This window comes from Coffea eugenioides, chromosome 6 (assembly GCF_003713205.1).
Source record: "Coffea eugenioides isolate CCC68of chromosome 6, Ceug_1.0, whole genome shotgun sequence".
Lineage (NCBI taxonomy): Eukaryota > Viridiplantae > Streptophyta > Magnoliopsida > Gentianales > Rubiaceae > Coffea > Coffea eugenioides.
In genome coordinates this window covers 21442817-21460746 of record NC_040040.1, presented here as the reverse complement: position 1 = coordinate 21460746, position 17930 = coordinate 21442817, and the positions used below count along the sequence as shown (strand labels likewise).

The 17930-nt window shown below is 37.4% G+C and overlaps 1 protein-coding gene and 1 pseudogene across 2 annotated transcripts; one reads left to right on the top strand and one right to left on the bottom strand.

Annotated features, from left to right (window-relative positions):
• Positions 1-846: 846 nt before the first annotated feature.
• Positions 847-10426, bottom strand: LOC113775301 (arginine/serine-rich coiled-coil protein 2). 2 transcript variants are annotated; one of them, XM_027320118.1, is made up of 8 exons: positions 10286-10405; positions 10028-10169; positions 4611-5504; positions 4357-4497; positions 2270-2361; positions 1537-1605; positions 1032-1410; positions 847-938 (listed from the first exon to the last, which is right to left on the bottom strand). In XM_027320118.1, the coding sequence occupies exons 2-8, from the start codon at positions 10155-10157 to the stop codon at positions 895-897; spliced, it is 1749 nt and encodes a 582-aa protein (XP_027175919.1). In that variant the 5' UTR covers positions 10158-10169; positions 10286-10405; the 3' UTR covers positions 847-894. The 2 variants fall into 2 exon arrangements, with proteins under 2 accessions (XP_027175919.1, XP_027175918.1); XM_027320117.1 differs by lacking the exon at positions 847-938 and having other exon boundaries at positions 1130-1373; positions 10286-10426.
• Positions 10427-11664: 1238 nt separating this feature from the next.
• Positions 11665-12291, top strand: LOC113773837 (annotated as a pseudogene).
• The last annotated feature ends 5639 nt before the right edge of the window (positions 12292-17930 follow it).

Here is a 17930-nt window from a genome sequence, read left to right as displayed (position 1 = left end):
GAAATTAAGCTAGTGGTCCACTTTTTTGGGGTAAGAGGATTCCAATCCTGCTTATGGTATAAAGATCTAAGAACAGTAGCTTTCAGTCTCATCATGAAGTTGATTGATATAGAGGCAAAACAAGAACTCGAGATCCAAATTTGAAAAAAAAAAAATTTTTTTTTGAGGCGTGTAATCTAATTTTCATAATTGTTTATTTGAACGTATTAAACTCTAAAGAGAACATCTAGAAATTTCGGCTCTTTATGAAACGCCACACCCTCCATGGCTCCACCTGATGTCCTGCCCTCTTTTATAGACATCAGATTGAAATTCATGTCGTTGTCCCGTTCAGACCTAAATCCAGCAAACTTCTTAATCAGAATCACATTTGGATCTTGTCCTGTTCAGCCTCAGCTATAAGCTTCCTTACAGTTTTGGAGCCTTGCAAAGGATTTTTTTTTTCCTTTTCTTTAATTTGAAGTATGGTGTTGAATATTTCATTCCATAGATTTATAGTTTTGTGCAGGCCAATTAAATGTTTTAAAAAATTACTACGTTCCCCACGTTGTAGATTGTGTAGATCAATGGAGTTCTAATCAGCTTAGAACAAAATTTAAGTTCATACACGAAGAAACTAGCCCTTTTCCCCATACAAATTTTGCAATTTCACTACACAATCACTAGTCCGCTGTAGACCATAATTCATAACCCCAAGTCCTCGTAACAAGTCAGTTTAAAGGAAAAAAAAGGTATAGAAACTGCTATTGTCTGATTTCTGCATCATGGTGATTTGAGACCATTTTCCTTCTCCACCCCTAAAAAACCCCCCACTTCACATCTCCATCCCAAAGAGAAAGAATGAAACATTTGTACACGGAGGGAATTAGCTAAAATCCATTCCTTCAGCCCCATTTAGAACTGAGGGAAGCACCATAGCAAGTGATTGGATTTTTCATCTGAAACAGAGTAAAATTCTCGAATAAGAACCCCGATTCCCATTTCACACTAGGCGGTCAAAGAAACTAAGTAGTACTAAACAAGCCACGCACCAGTTGAGCTACCAATGAATGATGGAGACCCAGGGCATAGATGGGAAATTTGGATGTCCAATAAACGTAACTTCAACCATAGATCACGAATTCTACATGCAAGTGCAATATCGATGAACTTTATACTTCTAAGATTATACAACAAAATACGGCCAAACACTATCTCATAGACAAGGAGATGCATCCAGTGAGTTTTTAAAGACCTAGACCAACGGTGCGACCATCCCTTCGACGTAATCCAGCAGTATATTGCTTCTCTAAATCCATCTGGAGCTGCTCCCTCTGCTTCTCTGCAACTTCGTCGTCGGGTTTGTGGTCCACTTTCATTTCGCCCTTCACACCCTACAATTGGCCATAGGTACCAATGCAACCTCAGACTCTAAAAGAGTGTTAGTATGCAGGAAATAATACCAATTAGCATAATCTTAGTTCATGAAAACAGAAGCCTAAGCTTCTACGTCCTGACTACTAAAACAGTTGAACAAATAGATGGAACAGAACTTACCATGAGCTTATGAAATTTTTCTTGTCGCTCACGATCACCAAATATTGTTGTATCCCAGTGGTTAGCAGACTATGTTTGAGCATCGAGAGGACAAACAGAACAGCAAAAAGATGGTAAATAACAAAAAGCGTTTACGAAATTCAACCAGAACCCCTAGAGAACATGAGAAAATTATTGCTACATTTAGCACCAAAAACTAAAAATTGATGTGCATATGCATAAAAGAACTATTAGAACAAATCAAGAAAAGCTAGAATTTGATGTTTCAAAACCAACAAATTGGAATCCATGCTGATCATGCACAAGTATAGATGTAAAAGCATTACCAAATACCAGTAACATATTTTACTTAACATGTGCACGCCGATGATGCTCAAAGTATGGATGCGAAAGTGGTATCCAATAACAGAAACATATTTTTCTTCAACATATTTTGGCAAGCTCCAAGCATGGGAATTTTATACCAGAATTGTGCAAATCAATGGATCCAGATTAGCACAAGAAATAAAGTTTAGTCAATACTTAAAGCAAACTTCAATAGGCATATACCAAGACAATCATTCCAATTGCCAAGCAGAATGAAAGTTTCATCAACAAAATATAGGAAAAAATCATCTTTAATGTACATAGAAAATGGTAAATATAGATTGACAGAACATCCAATTCTCAACTTCTGCTCTCTCTTAAGCAGCAAGCTAGAAAATAAAATTAGCTGTCATTAAGCTATAAGTACCTCATCTGCAACAGCGGTTTTCTTGTTGCCCCATAAAAGCTTCTTCTTTTGGTCAGCAGACATAAACCCAGTTCCAACAAGGTTTCGATTAACTGTGGTTCACAGCCAAAAGGGACAAAAAGTTAATTGGAGAACACAGAATTTGAAAGCAACAGCAGCCAAGTACATAAAGATCCTACATTCAAAAACTAATCAAGATGATCTTGACTGGGTTATTGCAAAACTAAAAATCTGCAGGCACAGCATTAGTTTGGAAATATAACAATATTGTAACAATTAACCAAGAAAGTTTCAGTGCTGAAAAACATGCACTATTTGCTTCAGATAGATTTATGCACAGAAGTGCATACATGAAATCTTCAAGCTTGACCAGAAGGAAAAAAATTTCATCCATAGCCATGCTTCAACGTGAAACAAAGAATCTACTTAGAAAGAGAAAATAGAATCAGCCATAACAAGCAACAAGAGACCAATCCTTTGAATTTATCCTAGCAGTTTAAAGTTGGTACTTCCTCAAGAAGTTGATTTGGAGGAACTAAAAATAACAGATGCAGCATCTAGTGCAAGGCATAAAAAATAAAAGACATCAAATGATGCAGAACTAATTAATCTGGAGTAATAAATTAAAACTTATACTTCCACAGTCAGCAACACCAAAAACCATCAAATAGACAAATCCTGCATTTAACAACAAAATGAAACAAGAAAAACCATATCCATCATTTGTCAGCAACACATATTCATAAATTCTTTTCCACTTTCCAATTTTGTCATCACATCATCATTGCGCTTGGTAATAATGAGACAATTCGAATTGTTCATTAGGGGCAAAAGTGGAATGCATGCCAATAAACTCGACTTTTTTGGAAAGTGACTTTGTAGTCAGCACCTGTTGAGATATGACAACTTCTTCACAGATTTTTCTAGATTCCTTTTGGTACTAGAATAATGAATAAATCTAGTAGTTAGGAGTAGTTCCACATTTGGTATCTTTTGACTAGTTCAAGTGTTTTGAATTACAAGTATCTGTTGCTCAGATTTGTTAGCAAAGAAATATGTTTGTTTGTTTCTTGTATGCTCCACAAATAGAGAGCTCATGAATGAAGAATTTAAGGTGTTCTCAAGTTCTTCAATACAAGACTTCATAATAAGTCATTTTTTTGCAGCACTAACTACTAGTGTTGTTTCTTATTATGAAGTATAGTTTGTTTCTTGTATGCTCCACAAATAGAGAGCTCATGAATGAAGAATTTAAGGTGTTCTCAAGTTCTTCAATACAAGACTTCATAATAAGAAACAACACTAGTAGTTAGTGCTGCAAAAAAATGACTTATTATGAAGTCTTGTATTGAAGAACTTGAGAACACCTTAAATTCTTCATTCATGAGCTCTATATTTGTGGAGCATACAAGAAACAAACTAACATAATCTTTGCTAACAAATCTCAACAAAAGAAAATTATAATTCAAAACACTTGAACTAGTCATAAGACACCAAATGTGGAACTGCTCCTAATTCAATTACTAATTCATTTATTCTAGTACAAAAAATCAGCAGTGAAGTTGCGTAATTTCAACACCACCACAAAAAAATATCAATTAGGCACATATATATTCGAAACACAATAAAAGAAGTAAAGCCATATCCATTACTTGTCCATTTAGTAGGTCACACAGTTATAGGAATTTAAAGATTCTTTTCCACTTTCCAACCTTGACCTTGCATAATTATTTTGTGGTGAGAATGGAGACAATTTGAATCATTGAATTCTTTATTAGGGATAGGATTGAAAAGCAAATTGATAGACCTCGAAATGTTTGGAAAGTGACATTGTTTTTGTGATCTCAAAATAGCAAGAGAGACAGTTTTACTGAGACTGGCATACATATTAGATTGGCTGGCAATTTCTAGGAATGATAATCTACCACACACCGATATGCAATTACCATCTACAAGATTATACTACAATGTCTTCAACCATAATAATCACTTCACCACATCACACAAAACCTACATGCATATTTGCCTTTGAATGAACAATAGCTACACAATGCAAAATACAGATAACAGCTAAAATAACAGCATACCAAGTTCAGCAGCCTTCATTGCAGCAACCTTTGCAGCATCTATATCAGAATCTGTCAGACAAGCCTGCTCAGCAGACCCTGTACCAGTAAACTCTTGAGCTTGCTTCAAACTAGAAGAGTTCTTTTCATCGGCTTCAGCTACTGGATAAGCAAAAAGTGCAGCATGAGTAGACAGTTAAGAGAGGTAGCATGAGAAAAGAGTAAACATGACAAGGGAACAAATTGCATATCGAGGTGAAGCCTATAGTAAATACCATTACTATTGCTTTCATCCATGTTAATTAACTTTTGCTTCTTGGCTGAGGATTCTTGATCTTTGCCAAAATGACCATTTCCATCTTCAGATTTGTCCCCTGATTCCTTCTGGTGACGTTCCTTATACCTTTCTCTATCGTCATAGTTCTTTTCTTCTCTGGCATACTTTTCACTGTCCAATGATTTAACATCACCCCGGCTAGCTTCTCTCAGACGATGTCCAGAGCTATCCCTTCTAGAAGATGAGTCATTCTTATAGGTCCTAGATTCTTCATAAGACGGTCCACGATCACTCCTGTAATCCCCTGAACTCCTTTGATGGTCAAGCTTCTCATCTGTACTAACTTTATCATCAGTACATCTATCCCTTTCCCCATGCTTAATATCATCATTGTTAGAGCGCCTCCTACCAGATCCAGCTCTATCAGAAGATGAAATTTTTTCTCTATGCCTTTCATATTCAAAAGATGAATCTTTTTCTCTCTCCTTACCTCTGCTGCGATCCCCCAAACCATCCAGCTTATCTCCTGAATATCTGTCATCATCACGTGCATGGTCTCTTGAGCGATGCTCACCTTCCCTCCTAGAGTAATCAGAATAAGTGTTACTTCTTGAGTCTCTACCAGAACGAGCAGACCGAGAATAATCTCTATCATCACCATCCACGTACTTATCACGTCTGTGATAATCATCATGCCTATGATAACCACGAGAACTCCGTGAAGACCGTCGATCAGAATGACTATAGGAGTCACCACTCCTGCCATAATGGCTCCGTCCAGAATGCCTTTCAGTGTCTCTCCCTTCATCCTTCCTTCGCCGTTCATCAGCACCTCTTTCACTATCTTTACTCATTTGGATTGGGGTAGAGTTGCGTTCATGAGTCGGACTTCCTGCAGACACAAATAAAAGCAGCATAACTTAGTGCCAAGAGAATGACTACGTGTTTGAATGGAAAAAACAAAAAAGGTAGCAAAACCAGAAGCAGTTTTTTGCTTCCAGAATACCAACTGGTATGCATCGTTGGAGACAATAAAAGAAGGGTGGGGATGTGTTGGATTCCTATCAACATGCCCATGAAACACAGCTTGTAGTTCCCTACTTAATCAGATCACTGCCTACTGCCCAAAAAGGTAAGATATCTAAAGTACCTGTAAAGCCATCAACTTAACTTGATTGTGATATCCAACAGTATGCAGGAGTAGTGTACACCATAGCTTACAGAAGTGACACTAGTGATTTTATCAAATATAGGAACAAAGAACAGGACCTTAAAGCCACAAGACACAGTCAAACCACAAAAATGTCAATAATAACATTGCAAAAGAAGTTCCATACATGAGAAAAGTGGTCATAAACAATCAAAGAACTTCCACTCATGCAATCACCAACCAGCACAACGACTTCTCTGTGGCATGCAATGGCAATGTGGCAGTAAGATTCACAACTTGTGGGAATACAAGCAGATTATGTGCCCAACTCCAATACCATCAAATTTTGGTACATTTTGGAAATTTCTCAAATAGCAACTAAGGTTGTGTAATAGGCCTTAAGATTACTGATGCCCAGACTTCGTTAGACATATATAATTCTATACTAAATGATCTATATTGACCTATAACATTAAATTTATTAATTCAATTTTTGGCCTTTTAAAGATATATATTGTTTGCTGCTTTTAAATTTTAGTTTAGCCCCAGAACAGCTTATTCCGCTAAGCCCATTATAGTCCTATCAGCTATATACAAAAGGAACAGTCTAAATTGCTGAACAATCAATTGTTTATTTTCTTTGCCCGCATCATATTTCTTAAAATAACTTTGATCCGATTACAGCAAGCAGTAACTAGTTGATGATGTTACTATTGAAAGAATTATATGTAAAAAAAAATCTGGATCTTGAATCCTAAAGGACCTAAATTGAGATGGCCCCATAGAGGACCTTAGTCACTTCAGTAGACTAGAGTGGATTTGGCATCTAATCTGCCATAATTCAACTAACACATCAGACTCCCAAAGGAGGACCTTACCTTCCTGAAGTATATTACCTCAGTCCAATTGACAGTTGAATACTTCCTATTGTGGTCCGTCTCAAAAATGCTGTCACTTACCCAAAACTCAACGCTCATGTAATACCATTCAGCTCAAAATCAATTTCTTAAGTTAAAAGTGGACCAGAAATCTTTTATTCCAACAACTATTAAATTCGTTTATGGGGATATCAGACAACCTGGGGCTGTCCGAATCCATTAAGGGAACGAGTTATAGGAGGATTTCATTCAGTTTTATCTTTAATTCTAGCAAGAATATCAGCAACACTCATCAGCTACATGGTTTTGACAAACTAGGGAACCACAAATGTGCTTACAGTATAGACAAATAAATTGAAAAGCCTTCACTAATAATAGATCATTTAAAGTACAGGTGCAAGGACATATTTCCATTATGTGGGATATTGAACAATACAATAAGGATAATCTGTAGCAATAGCTGCATGTTCATCAATCTACAGCTCCAGTTACCACCTCAAAATTTTGCTTCAAACAGCAATATCAAGCATCAACTTCAGGAACAATGATATACACCAAATGGCATATCCCTACGATTAGAAGCTATATATAATACCCAAAATCATGGCAGTAGACAATTATGCCACACTTGTGAATTCTGTGATGCTAAAAGGCCAACTTGATTCAAAAGGGAGGAAAAAAGACAGCACATATTAAGTGCAAAATCAACATACCTGAGGTGCAAAAAGGATTGTAAATCTTAACTAAAAAAACAGTAAATAAAACACAAGCATACAACACAAAATGCTAGCACCATTCTTAAATAGCTGCTGAGCTAAACATATAACAAAAGATTAGTATAACTAACATAATTCACTACTCATGCAGTCTGTTTTACATTAAAAAAAAGTTTTAGAAAATTATCTATGAATTTTGACCCTAAAATTCAGTTTAACTTGATTCTGGTTGGTGTTTTTGTTACAGCATAGGATGATTTGAGGCACAGGACTTCCTAGACATTTGCATCCTCCCCAAGCCACCTGAAAGCAATGAAATTCATGCCCATCCAAAGCAAAGTGGTATAGAGCAGCAGTTAACCATATCTTTCTGTACAAGTGAACTTCTAATTTCAGGACAACGTATTATAGAAGACATCCCTCAACAGCAGAATTCCAAAAGAAAATATGAAAATTTTGCATTTTAAGTTCAAAGTGAGAAAAGTATAACAATAAATCTATTAACCTTATCACATCATACCAAGCCAAACCTAGTGAGCATTCAAGGATAACACTGCTGACAATGGCAGCAAGTGGCCACTGCAATACTTTTAACAATTAACAGGACTAACAACCACAGATCCACAAAATACTCTTACAATATCCAATACCAATCCGGTTTTAATATTCTCTTATCAAATTTAAAATCTTAATGGACCCAGATGAAATCACTAAAAATTGGGAAACCCAAAAGAACCATCCTTCAAGTGGTTGTCCTTTTAGCCCGATCATGTTACAATAAAACTTTCCTCCTGATTAAAGAAGAGCAGTTGGAGCAAACAGTTTTACAAGTACTGACCCTTTTGCATTCATGCCTTGAACATTGATTTCTTCCCATTCAGTTCTTTCTCATAGTTGATAAAGACACCTAAGGCATGCACCTAACCTCAAGCCACCATGAGCCACAACCTGCTGCACCTAGCTGGGTATGCATGCGCCTAGCGATAAAGTACATGGCTTGGGGTTTTGGCGCAAGGAGTTTGAGCTGCGTACTACTTTCCACTGTATCTTTTGTCGACTTCTAGCTTCTGCAGTTGACTTTTCTTTGACTGTCAAGTGGTGAAATTCATCTTATCTTAATGTTACTGGTTTTAGCACATTATACCACTCCTCTGATTTACAAAATCACTTCTCTCTGTATTCTACACAGACTTTGAATCCTTACCACTGTTAGAATACAAGAATTGAACTATTTACCTCCATCCAAAGCTTCGCTGCTGAATCTATCGGATTGGCTAGACAGAATTACGTGCCCAAGACCACATATATTGTAGTGGAAAATAGACCCTTTTCACAAACCAAATCCTACACATATCTAAGAGAAGAGGAAAACTGATGGGCGCCAATGATGGCCAACCCGATATACCCGCCAACCCGACTTCTCTTTTTTTTTTTCCAATAACATAGAGGGAATAAAGGGTCCACCACCCCACCAACCCACAATTTCTGGAAAAAAAAAAAGGACTAACATCTCTACAACTATGAAAGAAACAACAAACTAACTTTGACTTTTCTGGTTTCTCTTCTCCAGTTCTTCTCCTCTTAGAACTCATAGCCTAAGATTTGGGTTGTGGAAAGGGTGTGTTTTCCACTATGTTTATACACAGACTTTGAGCATGTAATTCAGTCTAACTAGTCTGGAAATTCCTCTGCAAACAAAGCATTGAACAGAGGAAGCCATTAATTGAATCCACTTCTCAGATTCTAACAATTTAATCTCCCTTCTCTTCTTCCCCATCTCTAAGGCCCCCGTCCACTTCACTTCTCTTCTCTTTGTTCTCTCTTTGCTAAACTTTGCACGTCAAACACACTTCCCCTTTTACGAGTTCATCCCCCAATTCAAGTTGTCAAAAAGAAGGAAAATATTTTAGAAGAGATTGATGAGGAACGTGTTAAAAAGATGCATTCTGCATTATATATGTGCGAAGTTTCTATTCAAATTTAGAACTTGGCACAACAAAAGAATGCCAAAAAGGCATCCAAGATGGTTGAAACCTTTGCAGTCCACCAAAGCTACCTAATCAACAGGCATCTTGGCCATTTCTTCAATTGACAAAGAACAATACAACAGGCAGGCAATACAAATTATTTTCAAGTAACAAATGGGCATAAGATACAACATAAAGGCATGACACCAGGAATTGACGAGCTTCAAGCACTTGCTATGAAACTTATCACTAGAACTCAAACTCTATGGAATCACAAGTTTGACCTTAAACATCCGCAAAACCTAACAAATACACACCAGAGAATCGCCAACAGCCGCCAAAAGACAGATAACTAAAAATACTTCTGACACCAGCAAATCAAACAACCCCCGCCCCCATCCCTCCATCATACAACAAAAGAAAGGTAATCAACTCAGCAAACAAAAACACACAAATAACTATGCACTTCACCAACTTTACAAATTTCGAAGTTCCCCCAACATTTGAAACTAATGACATATACCAAAAAATCTACCAAACCTTCATCACTCAAGATATTGCTAACATTTCTGCAACTCATGAGACCATCCAAAAAAAAAAACCCACGCATTCAAATAAAACCAAAGGTGCAAAATTCCATAAACGCAAAAACTACAAAAAACCAAAAAAAAAAAAAAAATAGAACAATAGTAGGTAAGACTTACCCTCGGATGCAGAGGATCCACCGACCGGTGAGCGGCGCCGGTATATCCTATTGCCAGCATCAGTAGACGGCTTGCGAAACGTCGCCGTCGCAGAATCCACTCTCTCTTGCGGAGAAGATCGTGGTTCCATTTCAGTCACCACCTAAATTCAAACCGAAAATCAAAATACACAATTCTTCAATCTAGGGTTTCGGCGATTTTTTTCCCCTTAATAAATCTTTTCAGAAAGAAAAAGAAAAAGAAATTTGAGAGACGAACCTGTATTTCAGGGTAATATAGGGCTTGGGATTTTTTCGGTGTCGAGTTCAAGAAAAAAGTGCCATAAAATTGGAGATATATTTTCTTTTTTATCCTTAAAAAATAAATCTCAGTTTTTTTTTCCTTTTATTTTCCCTGTTTTGGTTTCTCCCTGAAAATATCTTTTGTGTGAGGTGTCTAGGGTTTGATGCTTTAGTTCGAAGCCAAGATATGACCAAAAAGATCTCAGAAATTCTTGAGGGGTTGGGCCGTTGGGGCTGGATAATGACAAGGATGATGATGGGTTGGAGCCCAAATCCTTATTTGGGTTAATAAGGCGGGCCTTGTAGATCGCGATCAAAAATTGAATTTGGAAGTTCATGTCCCCATTTGTAGGCCTGTCAACGGGTCGGGTCTAGACCCGGATCCGGACCGGATCCGTGAAATTATTGCGGGTATGGGTAGGGATTTAATTCCGTTTCCCGGATCCGGATCCGGATCCGTTTTGTCAAACAAAAAAAAAGGGTCGGATACGGAATATAGTATTCCGACCCGTATTAGACCCGGATCCGGATATAAATGAATTAATAATTTAAAAAATATATATTTATCAATATAATTTGATTAGGGTGATGTATTTTAATAAAGTTAATTTTGATTTCTTTTCTTATTTGATTTTTTCTTTGCATTAGTTAGAAATTAGTTTACAAATATATTTTTTTCTTATTTTTATTAGAAATTATAAAATTTGGTAAATTTGTTCGGGTAGACCCGGATCCGGATCCGGAACATAGAATAAAAGACCCGTCGGGTAAACGGGTCGGATCCGGATCCGGCATAGTAATTCGGGTCCGGGTCCGGAATAATGAATTCCGGCCCGGACCCGGCCCGTTGACAGCCCTACCCATTTGTTACTATTTTGTCCCCATAGAATTTTGAAAATTGTCACACGTAACAATTCTGCATGTGAAATTTTCCTTAGATTGAAATTAGGGTTTCGAAACCTTTATATGTTTTTTTCGGCAGAGGAAGGCTATTAGAATTTCTTTGTGGTTAAGTTCCAAATTCCAATTTTGTCCTTAGCAGTTGGAGATGAGAAGGATGTAGAGAGGGATGAGAGGTTTATAAATAAAAAAAAAAGAGGACGTCTTTAAAAATAGACAAAGGATTCAATATTATATAAACCTTACTAGGATCGAAAGGACTAAAGTAAAGTGTAAATAGTTAGGTGATACAAGTGATACATCACAGTTACGACGAATTAAAAGAACTATAAGGCTAATAAAATATATTTTAACCAAAAAGAAAAGTTAGTTAAGGTCACACCATCAAATTATACAGTTGGACCACCCTTGCCCGAGCTGGAAGGCCAAAAGCAGAGGTCAGACCGCGAAAGGATAATGAAATGGCTAGATGATCAGCCTCCATTATCAGTTGTATTTCTCTGTTTCCGAAGCCTGGGTAGTTTTGAGCCAGACCAGTTGCACTCGAGCAGAGCGGCTACAGATTCTTGTGCTCTGTCAGGTCGCCCGTACCAAAGGACTTCACATATGGGACAGGTGAATATTCCAATTTTTCTGAAATATTGCCAGAAGGATTCTTGGAAAGTGTCAAGAATCGAGGATTGGTGTGTGGTTGGGCACCACAGATAGAGGTGCTGGCTCGCGAAGCAGTTCGTGTCCCATTGTGGCTGGAATTCTACACTGCAAAGCTTGTGGCAGGGGGTGCCTGTTGCAACATGGCCTCTTTATGCTGAGCAGCAAATTAATGCTTTTGAATTGGTAAGAGAATTGGAACCAGCTATGGAATTGAAATTAGATTATCGAATGCAAAATGCAAAAAATCTTGTGATGGCTGAGGAAATAGAGAAAGCTATCAGATGTTTGATGGACAATGAAAATCCAATCAGAAAGAGAGTCAAAGAAATGTAAGAGATCAGCAGGAAGGCCGGTCAAATTGGGGGTTCTTCCTTCATTTCGCTTGGACGCTTGATTGAAGATATGTATATGAACAAAGCGAAAGACTAGAATAATTTTGTCACGTAATTATAAATCTGCAGATTCAAGGAAGTTTCTTCAGCTCCTTTTTTTAAAAAAAAAAAAAAAAAAAAAATCCTTTTACCCCCTTTATCGATTAGCTTTGTTTATTTTAGTTCCTTCTCTGTCCATGTTATTGTCACATTTGTGTTTAAACCATATTACAACTGCTCGCATATGCCTGAACTTGTGTTTTTCTTCATGCTTATGTCCTGGAGTTCCCTTTTTCTTTTTGTCGTGCAAAAGATTAAACTTTCATTAACAATCAGCGGTAAAGCTTCATAGAAGAGGAGAGCATCTTCAATGTGCATGAGAAATCACTATTACTATACCCTCAAAAATCAGGAGAGTAAAGGGGAAACATAAGAAAGAAATACTTTAGCAAAAAGGTAACTAGCGTCTGAAACAGCTTTCGTCCAAACCCCACTCAAGGGCCATTTCCCATTTCTTCTTCTGGAGTCCTATATTCCGAAGCAAACTTCAATATAAGAAGTAATGGACCAAGAACATTCCAGCTATCGTACCAAAGATAAGTACTTTTACCATTTCTGATTTTCACTGGTATCCAAGAGCAAACTAAGGGCCTCAATTGGAAAGCTTTTCTCCATTCCCATGAACAGTCCATTGGTATTTTTACTCCCAAATCTCTGACTCCTTAACATAATAGAGTGAATCCTTAGCACCAACAAGGAATTTTTCTCTGACAGATGTTCCCCATGAGCTTGATAATCAAACACATGTTCCACTGCCCTCCATCCTTGATCCCTAGCCCTCCTTCCTTCAAAGGTTTACAAATATCTGCCCAACTGACCTTGGAAAAATAATGTGATTTTATTTCCCAGACCATAGAGAAAAAGACAATATGCTCCCCATCTTCTTGGCAACAGCCTTATGAAGCAAAAAGGCACTAGTCCACTGCAAGTAAATTCCAGTGAGAACAGAAATGGTAAACTGGACTCTATTGACTACCATAACTTACTTTTATTTGTTTCTTGCTTGCTGTTGCTACCATAAAAAATTAGCCTCTTTAAGCAATTAGATGTGAACAACGTACGTGTTTTTGCATGGTGATTATAGGAAGAAGTTCTCATGCCACGTACTCCAAGCTTTGTTGAACTGGTGGTGGCGTTTACACCACTAGTTTTCTAAATCCTTTTCAGCTTTACAAAATCCAGGTTTCACTCAATCCCTAACTGATTAATCCTTGTTCACCTCGAAGCGAGGTGCTCTTATAACTTTGTTCTTGTTTATGTTCATGATTTTACTATTACCAGAAATGATTATGCCTCAGTTGAGAAGCTGACATTTAAATCATTAATTTCGTATCAAGGATTTGATTTCTTTCATCTTTTTCTTTGGTCTTGAGGTTAGTCGAGATAATAAGAAAATTTTCCTTTGTCAAAAGAGATATACATGCTCTTGATATTCTTCCAGATGCTAGCATTACTGGGTGCAAAATTGCTGCTTTTCTGATCCTGATCTCATCGCATACTAATCGGAAGGCTTATCTACTCACCATCACACGTCTAGACATTGCATTTGCCGTGAATCATCTTAGACAATTTATGCACTAGCCCTATGAAAACCACTTAATATTGCTGTATCTTTGAGAATCCTAAGCTATATCAGAGAGATACATTTCTGCATTCTAGTTTGCCAGATTTTGTGATGCTGATTGGGGTGCATTTCTAATAATTGATCGCTTGAGTACAGACTATATTGTATTCCTTGGTGGTAGCCCAATGTCATAGCACGTAAAGAACAAATACATCTCTGCAAATAATACATCTCTTTTGTGATAATCAAGCAGCATTACACATTACCACCATTAATCCATTTTACAATGAGTGCACCAAGGACATCGAGTTGGATAACCATACGGAAAAAATTCAGGCCAAGCAGTTAGTTACTTGACATGTCTCTACTTCGAGTGTGTTTGATAAAACTGAAGTCTGAAAACTGAAACATGAAATCTGAAATCTAAAGTCTGAATCTATTAATTTATTAAATTGTTAAGTATTAAATCTAATACATTTGAGTATATATCATATTCAATGATAAGTGAATAGATTATTATTTATTTTGGGAGCAAGTTTTGTCTAAAAAATTCAAAAGTTCAATTTTTTGCTATCAATGGTCTGAATATATTAAAATTTGAATATGTTAAATTTAAGTGATAAACCGAATTATCAAACAGAAGCTCGGTGACATTTTCATCAAGGCAATAGGATGCGATGCTTTCCTTGGTCTCATTCGCAAGCTGGGAGTTTTGGATCCCAGCAAATCAAACAACCCCCGCCCCCATCCCTTGCAATGTCCAATAATCAATAATGAACTTTTTGAAGGAAAAAGAATTAAGTTCCATCTTTTGCTTGTATGAAATGAATACTCAAAAGCGTGGTTAACTGGAAAGAGAATTAGGTTTCCTTGCAACTTATTGTGTATGGTATAAAATATCAATAACGAATTTTAAAAATTTGGCCAAATCTTGGACGTGAAGTTCCCCAAACGATTGCTTAAACCCCTTAATCCCTCCTTCCCAAGTCATGTCATGATTGAAAGTTACTTTAATCAATTAAATATTGGAATCCAATGTAATTAGATTTGAGTTTGGTGGCAAATCACTTGCAATGTCCAAAAACCAATAATGTCATGATTGAAAGTTACTTCAATCAATTAAATATTGGAATCTAATGTAATTAGATTTGAATTTGGTGGCAAATCACTTGCAATGTCCAAAAACCATCAATGGACTGTTGTTAGAAGGAAAGAGAAGTAAGTTCCACTTTTGCTTCTGTGAAGTGAATAGAAGTGAATAACAGAAAGCGTGGTTAATTGGTTCTGCTCATCCCATATAAACGATGTGGTTTTTCACCTTGAAATTTATAATCAACTACATTATTTGTAACTAAACTTTTTGCCCCATAAATATATGAGGTTTGGCCCTTTTACGTAAATATTGGATATCCAGCCCTCCTTCTACACATACTAATTGATTTGGCTCATGATACACATAAAAGCGAGCTTGACTTAATCCTCATTTTTTGTTTACTGTTCCTATACACATATATAACAAGAAGCAATTTTGCTTAGGGATGGCAATTAGGGGCGGGTGCTCGCAGGGGACTAATGGAGCGGGTTGTTGATCGGGAGGTGGGGGGGGGGGAAGGGGGCAATTTTTTCCCCTATTTAGAAATGGGGCGCGCCACCCGCTAAAAACTTAATATATATATATATATATATATATAATATTTAATTTAATTAGTTACAAACTTATAATAACGATATTATTAGTTATATGTATTATATAATGGATATTAGTATATGCAATATAATTGATATTATCAATTATACTATTAATTATACACGTCTACTAATAAAAATTATTAATTAGTTATACTAAATTTACTAATACATTTATACTAAATTTCTAATTACACTTAACACAATAATATAGGGCCTGTTTGGAAGTGAGTTTTTTGGCCAAGTTTTTTAGCTACTAGTTTTTTAACAACTTTAGCTACAGGAACCCAAAAAAACTTATCAAATTTTTTAACCTACACACTTCAAAATATTTAATACACAAAAAACTACTATCTTTTCTTCTTCTTTCTCCCCCACCCCATCCACCATACCTTCATCGCCGGCCACCACCTCCGCTGCCATTTCCGGCGCCGGCGTTCCTTTTTTTTTTTCCTTCCTTTCTCCCTCCCTCCCTCTGGTTCAGCAAACTGGTTCTCTCCCAAGAAATTAGGCAGAGGGGGAATGGGCAGCTTGCTTCCACTGGTGGCGGGCGGGCCTGATTCACTGAGCCTATTTGCCCGCAATCTGTATGGGACGTCTTCCTCTGAGCTGGTGAGGGAAGGAGGAAGGGGCAGCGGGGGTGGCGGGGGAAGGGGTGGTGGGCCAGAGGGGGAAGGGGCAGTGGGAGAGGGGGTGGCGGGGCAGCGGGAGAAGGGGCAGAGGGGGAAGGGGTGGCGGGGCAGAGGGGGGGGGAAGCGGCAGAGAAAATGGCGGGGGGAGGGGGTGGCGGGCAGGGGGAAGGGGCACAGGGAAGGGGAAGGGGCAGGGCAGAGGGGCGGCGGACAGCGAGGGAAGGGCTGGCGGGCAGCGGGGGAAGGGGCACAGGGGAAGGGGAAGGGGCAGGGCAGAGGGGTGGCGGGACAGCGAGGGAAGGGCTGGCGGGGGGAGGGGGTGGCGGGGCAGAGGGGAGGGGGAAGGGGCAGAGAAGGTGGCGGGGGAAATGCAGAGGAGAGGAGAAGGGGAAAGGGAGGAGAGAGGGTGGCGGGAGGGGAAAGGAAGAAGAAGAAGAAGAAGAAGAAAGAGAGGAAAGAAAAGAAAAAGAAAGAGAAAGAAAAAAAAGAAAAGGAAAAAAAAATTCACCTTAGAAAATTTTTTATCTTACAAAAAACTTCTACAAAAAAAATTTTCACCTTACAAAAACTTCTATAAAATTTTTTCAAAAACTTCTACAGTACACTACAGTAAAGTTTTAAACAAACTCCCAAAAAACTCAGGTTCCAAACAGGCCCATATTTTTCTCAAAAAAAAAGCACAATAATGACTTAGTGATTGTACTTGTGTCAAAGATAAAAATTTGACTATTTTAATTAGATTTGTTTCATTATGTTGGATTATATTCAAATAACTTTTGTTTAATTATTTTTATAAGTTTTAATTGTAAAATTATAATAAATAATAAATTGATGATGTATTGATATTTAAGTACATAATTATTAAATAAAATTTAATTATAATAAAATTATATAACAAATTTTTATTAGAGGGAAGCGGGGATGGGACGGGGGCGGGGTAGGGCGATCCCTAGTTTCTACTTGCGCTACATTGGATAATTGGTGGGTCTTCTTACACAATCATTTACTTGCCCTTCTGGAGTGGTGTGGCCCATTTTGTCTCCCAGTGGTTTTAGCTTGTTGCTTGCTTTTGTATTTGGATAGGTTGTGTTCGAGATAGATTTGGATTATTCTACACAAAAATCATCCCATCTTTTTTTTTCTAATTTTTTTAGTGTGTATGGAAGTTTCGAATCTCTTACCCGAAACCTCGAAATCTCTCATTTAACTTTTTTTTTATATCATCCGACCCATATCCCAAAAATCATCCCACCTGTTAGACTCTTTCTTGATTTAAATTTAATGAAGCTATATCAGTGGAAACATCGCAGAAAAGTTATTGGAGAAAAGCAAGCCAAATTTTTGATAACTGAAAACAAGCAAAAGAGCTAAACAATCAATTAAAGGTAGGAAGCTAATAAATAGTTGTAACTATTGAGTCCTTGTCTACCTTCGAATTATGTAACTGTACCCATATATTCTCCTTATTCCTTCGTAACTTCTAAGAATTGGTATAATGGTTTGTACCAATGCATTGGCAAAGTGGTGCAAAAAGGTATCGATGAGAAGGGGATAAGACACGTTAGCACAAGCAAAATTGGAGGTTGTTTTTGGTCTTGCAAAGACAACTGAAATTGAAAGTGATAGTGGGTTCCAACTTTACCTTCCCGTGATGCACGTCTGCTTGTTAATCAGGTTGCCGGTAAATAAATTTTTTCTTCAATTTCCTTTTTACTGTTTTATTATTACTTTATACTTACTTGTTCCCACAATTTT

Coding starts and splice junctions, on each gene's coding strand:
- LOC113775301 (XM_027320118.1), bottom strand. CDS start 10,157: ATGGAACCACGATCTTCTCCGCAAGAGAGAGTGGATTCTGCGACGGCG. Junction 4,498..4,610: donor GGATGAAAGCAATAGTAATG/GTATTTACTATA, acceptor TTGCTTATCCAG/TAGCTGAAGCCGATGAAAAG. Junction 939..1,031: donor ATTCATTGGTAGCTCAACTG/GTGCGTGGCTTG, acceptor ACTCTGTTTCAG/ATGAAAAATCCAATCACTTG.